Source organism: Poecilia mexicana, unplaced genomic scaffold (genome assembly GCF_051168715.1).
Source record: "Poecilia mexicana isolate PSO_F unplaced genomic scaffold, ASM5116871v1 scaffold_1, whole genome shotgun sequence".
In the NCBI taxonomy this organism is placed as follows: Eukaryota; Metazoa; Chordata; class Actinopteri; order Cyprinodontiformes; family Poeciliidae; genus Poecilia; species Poecilia mexicana.
Genome location: NW_028263370.1, coordinates 20218340 through 20227342, shown reverse-complemented (window position 1 = coordinate 20227342; position 9003 = coordinate 20218340). Strand labels below are relative to the sequence as shown.

General features: G+C 35.8%; 2 protein-coding genes and 1 long non-coding RNA gene across 4 annotated transcripts; 2 read left to right on the top strand and 1 right to left on the bottom strand.

The window, feature by feature from the left end:
• The first annotated feature begins 1033 nt into the window (after nt 1-1033).
• Nucleotides 1034-2221, top strand: LOC148161205 (uncharacterized). 2 transcript variants are annotated; one of them, XR_015763029.1, is made up of 2 exons: nt 1034-1189; nt 2019-2221. It is a non-coding gene; the product is annotated as an uncharacterized LOC148161205 (long non-coding RNA). The 2 variants fall into 2 exon arrangements; XR_015763027.1 differs by having other exon boundaries at nt 1087-1189; nt 1991-2221.
• A 1029-nt stretch (nt 2222-3250) lies between these two features.
• On the top strand, nt 3251-3609 carry LOC148161204 (uncharacterized). The gene has a single exon (XM_088006249.1). The coding sequence runs from the start codon at nt 3251-3253 to the stop codon at nt 3410-3412; it is 162 nt and encodes a 53-aa protein (XP_087862375.1). The 3' UTR covers nt 3413-3609.
• Nucleotides 3610-4753: 1144 nt separating this feature from the next.
• On the bottom strand, nt 4754-8767 carry rrp36 (ribosomal RNA processing 36). The gene is made up of 7 exons (XM_015011078.2): nt 8227-8767; nt 7109-7241; nt 6942-7008; nt 6758-6862; nt 6609-6683; nt 5859-5976; nt 4754-5170 (listed from the first exon to the last, which is right to left on the bottom strand). Exons 1-7 carry the CDS (start codon nt 8636-8638, stop codon nt 5010-5012), a joined length of 1071 nt encoding a protein of 356 aa, XP_014866564.2. The 5' UTR covers nt 8639-8767; the 3' UTR covers nt 4754-5009.
• Between the last annotated feature and the right edge of the window lie 236 nt (nt 8768-9003).

Here is a 9003-nt window from a genome sequence, read left to right as displayed (position 1 = left end):
AAATATTCATGAAGGCTTATTCATGTTCATGACAGGTGTTATGTCATGTTTATGACAGTGTCATGACAGTCTTATTCACCCCCCTTCAAATAAAGTGTTACCAAATAGGTAAATCCTGATGCACCGCAGAGGAGAAATTCTTAGATGCATGGCGCTGATATAAATACATCCAAACATTTTCTCCTTCAAAACACACTGCATCTGATCAATTTCTCCATTTAACTGGAAAGGAGCATTGGAATGTGAATGTCCTCAGAATGAGAGTGAATACCTTATGTCATGTGTTTTATTCAGAAGTTTCCTCAGATTCACAGAAAGATGAGTTCTACCCATAGTACCGCCCATCACAACAATGCTTTGAAAATACTAGATTAAGGTATGGCATTTAACTTCCCAATGGGATAAATAAATCAAGCTTTTTGAAATAATCTTAATCAAACATTTCAGAATCTCATGGAGGTAAAAAAAAAAAAAGTCAAGAAATTATATAACTTTGAGATATCCTGGATTAAGCTCAGTTTATTCAAAAGCTATATATGGCATTGTAGCCTTTCTTTTGAAATTGTGATACTGTGGACTTTCTTTTTACTCTTTTGCAATGGACTTTTTTTTCAGATTAATTAAAAAATTTCCAAGTTCTTCCTAGCCAATTTTCCACTTTTCAAACATAGAAATTCCAAGATTTTTCTAGAAAATTTTTGAGATTAATCTAAAACTTTTTTTTAGCAAAAATTTACTCCTCCTTTTTTCTACCTACATTGTCCCTAAAAGGCAGTCATACTGATGTGTGTTCTTAATAAAGTGAATTTACTAAAAAGAAACGGAGAAAAAAAGAGAAATACGCAGAAAAAGAAAGGAGAAGGCACGAATGAAATGTTTACATAGGTCTCTGCTCTCAGACACAGGCCCCGCCCCCTGTTGCGTCATCAAGTGGCATAAGTGTAGTTGTCCAGGTTTTGGCCTGATTTTAAATATGATTCAACGATCGTTGAGTTTTCTTTTAATTTAAATATGCTGAAATTTTTAAATCTAAAATGAGGCATGTTTCAATTAAAGGTTTCATGCTCTGGTACGGCTTTTCTTCTACCGTAAACACTCTGGCAGAAAAAAAATGTTCAGGCACATCACCAGTTACCAGCGGCGGCACAACAATGGCGGCCTGCTGAGAAGAAGCAGCTGATTGCTGAAGGTGAGACTCTGCTTATATCACCACCCGAATCTGTTTTATTTCCCTGTTTATCTGGTCCAAAACCTTTAAGACTTGTGTGCAGTATTAGGTTTATCAGAAAACCTGGTGTTGTTTAAATGTATCTAAAATATATATAGAAAAATACTGAAAAGGTTCTCTTCAATCCATATCCAAGTTTGTCGTTTTATTGAAAATGTTTTTTAAACCCTCATGTTTTTTAAACCTTTACATCGTGTTTTCTACGTTAAATATAAAAGTTTTAGATAAGTTCGGAAACTAAATTTGCTCCATTGTACAGAAGAAATATTCCCATTGCATAAAGTAGATAACCATTGATCAGAATATTCCTGAAATGTTTGTCAATTCTGTTAAAACAAGAAAATATTTGAATGCTTAATGTTTGTGCACAGCACAGTTGTATTACTTGATACTACTCTTGTAGTGAAGTACCCTTTTATTATTTAATTTCCCTTCGGAATTAATAAAGTATTTTTGAATTTGAATTTTGATTGGTTGGATGAATGTATCTTAGAGCAGTATGACTGCATTTTAAAACCGTTTTTATTAACACTGCGATGACCGCCACTAAATATCAGAATATTATGGTATTATTAGATTCAATGAGCTAGAATTGGGGTACAACATATATATACCACCATATCTTCCCTTTATTCTCAGTAACCTTTGTGTCTGTATGTTTTATTTGTAGGTTTAGGGGAGCAGTGTTGAGTCAGACTAACTTGATAGTTTAATGTTGATTTAATATGTTTAATGTATGACTCTGCTTTATCTGGACGTCAGCTTTGTTTGCTTTCATCATCCTTGTCAGTCATGGGTCTGCGGACGTTCTGGAATAACTACAAAGTCCTGATTGTGATGGGCACAAGTCTGGGACTGATTCACTTGGGTTGGTACAACTTGAAGACAAACCCAGCGTTCCACAACAAAGAGGAGTACATTCCTGAGCCTGGCATTGTTGCATATGTCTCACCTCCTGCTGCTGCTGCTCCTCCTCCAGCCAAAAGCAAGTAATGCACTAAGGTATGTGGCTGCAACATGATTTTGCTCTCTTTACGCAGTTCCTTGTTTGTCCTCTTGATGGCCCAGGCAGCTAAGGTAGATATTTAAGGGGACCTATTATGCAAAATTCACATTTTGCAAATTTTTTGTACTTCCATTTAGGTCTCAACTGTTTCTATATACAGCCCAAGCGCTTAAAAAAACACTCAGCCATTCTTTGGCATTATTGTTTTTTGGTGTCTGGAAAATGAACCATTTCAAAAACCTTCCAAATATAATGTCACAAATCGGCAGGCACTGCCTGTCACCTAGCAACTTCAGTGAAGCCCAGGTCGTTACCTAGCAACCCAAGCTCACCTCCGTCAGGTTTGCTCAGTTAGTCTTAATGTGAACGATTAAGGATGATTTTGTGTGAAACATGTAACAAACATGTTTTGTGCAGCTTATTCTATTCTGACCTGTTCAATGAAAACATAATAGGTCACCTTTAAAGTCAAATTTGCATGAAATTTTAAATTAAAGCTTATTGTGGACTTAAGTTCAAATCTAGTTTTGCTCTTCAAACAGGCGAAAAGTTCATTACTCAGATTGTTAGAAAGCTAAAAATGTTTCTGTCCTGATTTACAGGAGCCAACAGAACCCTGAATATATCAGGTTTTCAGGGAGTTTGTTCCAGAGCTGATGAGCTGCATCACATTATTTAGTTCAGGTCCTGGTAACACTTCAGTAATCTAGTCTTGCAATTGGCTAGCTACTTGGGAATGTATTTGGACCAAGACAGTTTAGTTTTCAAGAGACCACAAGCAGCATTTTAAAATCTATTTGACAAAAAGGGAGCCAGTGTAGTCAATTAAGTGCTGGTTGGTAAAAGCTGGTGTTGTATCCTTATTTTAAGTCTTGCAATGTTTTAAGATGATGTTAACCTTTTAGTAACAGACTTTATCAAAACTACCTTCACTGTCGAACCAAACACCAATATTTAATTAAAATATATAAATCTGGAAGTCCTGAAACTCTCTTTCTGCCTTTCAGCGAGTCACAATGAAGTCTCAGAGCTGGCTGCGTAAAAACTGGCTGTGGACGGCTGGGGGTGCATTTGTTCTGATCCATCTGAGCACGTGGGTCTTACAGAAAGCGACGAAGAGCAGCGTTCGCTCTGAGGTGGAGCTCAGACAGAAAACTGTGGAAGGGAAGACAGAATGATTTCTGGACACTCGAGCGGCACCATCTTTTCTCTTCTTTCAGGGTTTGAGTTGTGAATATTGGCAAAGATGCACAAAATGATCTAATGTGTTTGTAAAAATTTAATTGATTTGATTTTTTGAGTTCATCAACTGGAGTGAAAGTGAGCAACTCATCTGTTATGTACATTTTCCAGTAAAAATATTCTTGGAAGGTTATTTATGTTTTAATCACTTGTTTTAAATATAATGTTTTATTTTGCACCATACTCGTTTTCCTGGTACCTACAATCAAAACATGTACATCTACAAACAAACATATCAAAGACAAATGGACTCATTTCATAGCCAGATCATTTCACCCATTCACCAACTCATTTTGTATCCATTTATTACAAATGGATACCTGTACTCAGTACTCTCCAACAAGGTTTTTTATGAATTAATTTTCCGAATTATAAACCAACTAACTTTTTAAGACAACACATAAAAGAAAAATAATCTTAAAAAGCTCTTGATGGTGAATATTCTATTTTAGTCATATTTCAAGAGTAGAGTGTGTGGAATATAGCAAAATGTAAAAACAAAAAAAAAATCAGTTCTCAAAGTTGACCAAAAACATCCAGCATCAAAAAAGGTGGGTAAAAAATTACCAAAATTGCTAGAGAACAGAAAAAAAGATTAACAGCTTACACATCTTCATAAAAACAGTAAATAAAAAAAAAATCTAACTGAAATTTTTTTTTTTAAATTCTATCTTTGATTATTTGGGTAAATATCTTTGAGATGCCTCATTTTCAAATGCATCCTCTTAAAATGGACACATCAGTACAATTAATGCTGTAAATAAAATGAAAATAAGATTACAGCAGTAAAATATTAAAACTGATCCAGCAGTGTTTTCTTATTGTCTAGTTGTTTAAAACTCTTTGGTTTAATTACGCTACTATGGCTCCTGTTGTTAGTATAATAGAAGTTTGTGTCACACTAAAGGAACTCTAAATGTAATAAAGACATGAGGAGGTTGTAGTTCCTCTGATTGTCATATATAGGTATTTAGATATACTGGTAGAAAGCTAGTTACTGATTTATAAACAAAAATATGCCTATGGCCACTTTTGTCTGGTTTTATTACAAAGATCAGCTTCCGAACGGCTGGCACATCACAACAGCCATGACACCGTCATAAAACAACTGTCTTCAGTCAGAGGCCTCTTCAGATTCGCTGAAAGATCATCCCTGCTCACCCCATTGCCATCCACGAGGACTGTTGTAGATTGGACATAATTTACAACATTTAATTTCTCTAATTTCTCTTTCGGATAAATAAAATACTTGAATAAGCAGGCAGGTGAGCCGAGCATTTAAAGTACTGAGGAAATCCTTTATTATTTTTACATGTAAAAAAAAAAACATTTGTACATCTGACACAATCTTCAAACACGCTTTTAGTATTTTTTTTATGAACATTCATGAATCCCATCATCTTTGATCACAAAAAAGAGCTTTTACAGAACAAGTTCACCTGATGTGAGGAACCAACAGCATCGGACCACTGAAATGAGTCTCTACAGCCGTGCTGATCAAACATTTCTCAGCAGATCGCTCTTCAACTCTTCTCAGGAGGAAAAAGGCTTTTTGTTGTGTAGCTGTTTGCTGGGAAGCTTCCTGCGGTCTTTTCCTGCGTTCCTCTTCCGTTTCTTGCTAAGGAAGTTCTCCAGTTTGCCGCTCTTCTTCAGTTCCTGATACTTTTCGGCCAGCTGCAGCTTCTTCTTTTCCGCTGAGGAGAGAAATAAAGCAGAGGAATGTTTTACCAACGAGTTGTTTTAGCTTTTATGAAACCAATCAAGTCTACATCTAGTCTAGATATCTGAGAAACCGAAGAGATTTTTATGCAATTTATCTTTTCATTCACAAGTAACCACTATTAACGACCAATATATTGCCACAGACGTGATCAAAATCAAAAGATGATACATCTTGTACAATATTCAATAATTTCACTGAACTCTGATCCAGAACTGCACAGCATTCTGGGAGATGTAGACGGCTAGCTAAGCAAGATTAATGGCTCAACTCGCTCACTCTTTGGTTACCTAGCAACAACCTGTTGAGTAAGAACCACCGGGCCTCATAACTGCTGAAAAATAAACAGTGTGGAGTGAAAACTGGATAAAACAGGAAATGTCACGTCAATAGTGTGGCAGTAGTTCAGATATTTAAAAACAAAAAAAATAAATCAATAGTTATAGATATCGTCTGATATGAAACGCTTATATCGTGATACGTTTTTCAGCCATGTCGTCCAGCCCTACTTTATATTCTAACACGGTATTTAAAAGTAGTTCAGCTTCTCTGTCTGGCACCGATCCTTTGTGTACGATAATACTTTTTTTTAAAACAACGTGAATGTGAAAGCACAAGATGTGTGAGGGACAGGAAACAGAACTCTGTGGATTCGCTCTTACATTTCTTGAGGAAAAATGGCCGTTCTCCCCGACTGGCTCGCTCTCGCTGCTGCTTCTTGAACTGCAGCTCTCTCTCTCTCTGCTGCTCCTGGATCTGTCTCGCTCGCTCCTGGTTATTCTGCACAAACACATGGAAATTTAAAGGCTGACCACCATTTGCACTGGGAGCTTAATCCAAACACAATTATTGATTTTTTTTTTTAAAGCCCTCTAAGCCATGTGTGTTAAGTCAAGGCCCAGGGGCCAAATTTGGCCCATCTTAGCTTTTAGTGTGGCCCTGTCAAGAAGGACACATAAAGAGAACCTTCGATATTATTTTAAGAATCAAATGAAAGCAGGTTTTATCTGTATACTGCCAAATAACAGAAATTTATGCACAAACAACAGATTGCTATACTTTTTAACGGTAATTCATAATGGTGAATTTATTGGACATTTTCCACTAAAATGGTCAAAAGCATTTTGTTTAAATGATGGTAACTTTCTTATTTCTACTACTCTTCTGCCTTAAATAGTAATTTAATGACTAGCATAAATTATTAGTAGTAATTTAATATTACTTAATTTTAAATTACTTTATTGAATGCAGAGAAATATTTAACATTTTTAGCAAAAATATTGCAGAATTAAATTTACAGACAAATGTCACATTCTGCAGAGAAACATATAGCACTGTTAAGAACCAATTCAGTTTTTTTTCACAAATAAACTGACAAGTGATAAAAAGACTGAAGTGTCAGGACTTCTTACCAATCTCTTCAGCAGGAACTGCAGCTTCTCCTTCTTGTGGTCACCCTTTGTCCTCTTTAGCTGCTTCTCAATGACCTGCAGGGACAGACTACATGTCACACGTCCTACATAGAGAGACTTTTCATGGCACCTGATGCTGGTTTTCTCACCTCTTTCTCTTTGTGTTTGAGGTCAGTAATAAACTTGTATGTCTTTTCAAAAATCTCTGGTTTGTATTCTCCTGACAAACTGTCAAATCGAGGATCTCTCCTGGTCTGCAGCACAAAAAAAAAACAATGAATATTTTCATGCAAACAGAAGATTTGTGGTTTTGTCAGTGCTGGTTTTACTCACTGATTTCTTGACAGGGATGACCTGACGTAGGAAGGTCGGTGGAATCTTTGCTGAAATTTCCATTGGTCTAAAATTAAAACACACTGTGTGACAAGCTGACAGTGATCAGGAGAGAGCAGTTGCACTTCTAGATTTTTGATTAATTAGGATGATTTGGAAGAACAGACCTGTTTTTGTTCAGCCGTTTCTTACTGCTGACAGGTCGGCATTTTTTGTTGTGGAATGCAGCCTCATTGAACGCTTTAGTTCCCACTTGTTGCTGCAGCTTAATGACATCCTCAAAGGGCATGTTGGACAGTTCTGCATAGGAAGAAAACATCACAAAATGCATCATAATGAGGATTTTTACTGAGTAAGAAACAAAACTGAACTACAGTTAAAACCAAAATAAGTCATAACTAGTTCTGTAACAATACATTTTACTGGCTGATAAATTCTTCCAATAATTATGATGATAAATTATAATATTGTTTTGAGACCATGTTTAAGTAATATATAATTTATTGACAACACCATAATGATACAAGCTTGGCCTCTCAAAGACAAATAACCTTTAATTTTGTAAACACACAACACTGGAACTGGAAGATATTTTAAGTATCCAAAATAAAACAGACCAAAAAAAAAACAACAAAAAAAACACAACAATAAAAACCATATTTAAATGGTTGGTTAAATGGATTAATGGTCTGAAAACTAATAGTCATCAGAAGGAAAATTATCAAGCTCATTTTAATTTATCATGCAATTAATTTATTATTTTTTATTACATATTTTCATGCCTCCAAAAACATTGTTTTCGGTAGGAAAATATGTATCAACGTAAAAGGAGAATTAATTTTGAAAGCAGTTTGTTTTTACTTAGATTTAAGTTAAGAAAAAATAACAGCATAGCAAAAAAATATATTTCTCGTTAGACAATGGAAAAAGCTTTATTGACATTACAATAAGTAATTTTATTGTAATGTCACCGATATCCAAAATAAAACAGGACAAGCAAAAACAATTAATAAAACGGAAATTAAAACCAATGACAATCAAAACCATAAATAAAACACAAACTTGCCCTTCAAAAAATATAAATCATCAGCCACGAAATTATTGAGCTCATTTTATTTTTTATGCGATTAATTGATTATATTGCCACAGGCATAATGGAAAGCCAGCAATAAAGCCATCAGAGATGTGGACTGATACTGGAAAATACTTGGCCAATCAGAACTCAGATCTCATCTATCAGGCCAATCAAAACTTATGTCATGTATAGGTCGGCAGTCACTCTCACCTTTCCTGATGCGTTCCTCTGTTTGCAACTCTGTGCCATCACCAGTATGTTCCTCCTCTTCATCATCGTCATCATCATCATCATCATCGTCGTCGTCGTCATCATCTTCCTCTGCATTAGAGTCCTCTTCTTCTCCTTCTTCTTCTAGTTCTTCATCATCATCTTCTTCATCATTACTCTCCCCCTCCGATACCTCTTCTTGGTTGCCCCCAGAGTCTTCCTGAGCTCCGTCACCTGATTGGTTTTCATCTTCATCATCGTGTCCGCTTAATTGCAGCTCCTCTGCCTCCCCTCCTCTTAGGTTAAACTGAGAGACCTTCTTCTCCATATCAGAGTCTTCCTCTTCGCTGCAACTTACAGTCTTCTTCTTCTTCCGCTTCGCTTCCTGCCGCTGTTTCTCTCTTCTCTTCATCTTCAGTTTCTTCTTCTACAAAAGGCAGAACCAAGAAAAATAAAAACACTGTAAACAGAACCCTGACGATCAGCTGTTTTACCACATGGCTGAAAACCCGGAAGTAATACAGAGATTTTTCTTCTTTTCCGGTGGCAAGCGGCATATTTTAGTGGAGCATCACTGCCACCTTCTGTTCGGGATGACTGCGCATGCATACGACTGATTATTATAGTCAGACTAAGAAAAAATAAATCAGTAACAATAATAGTGTCGTAGGACTGTGAAATAGGAATAAAACGAGAAGAAACAAATAATATTGCGAGAATAAATTCGTAATTATTTGAGAAAATATCTTAAAATACATAAATAAATTCACTGTAAAT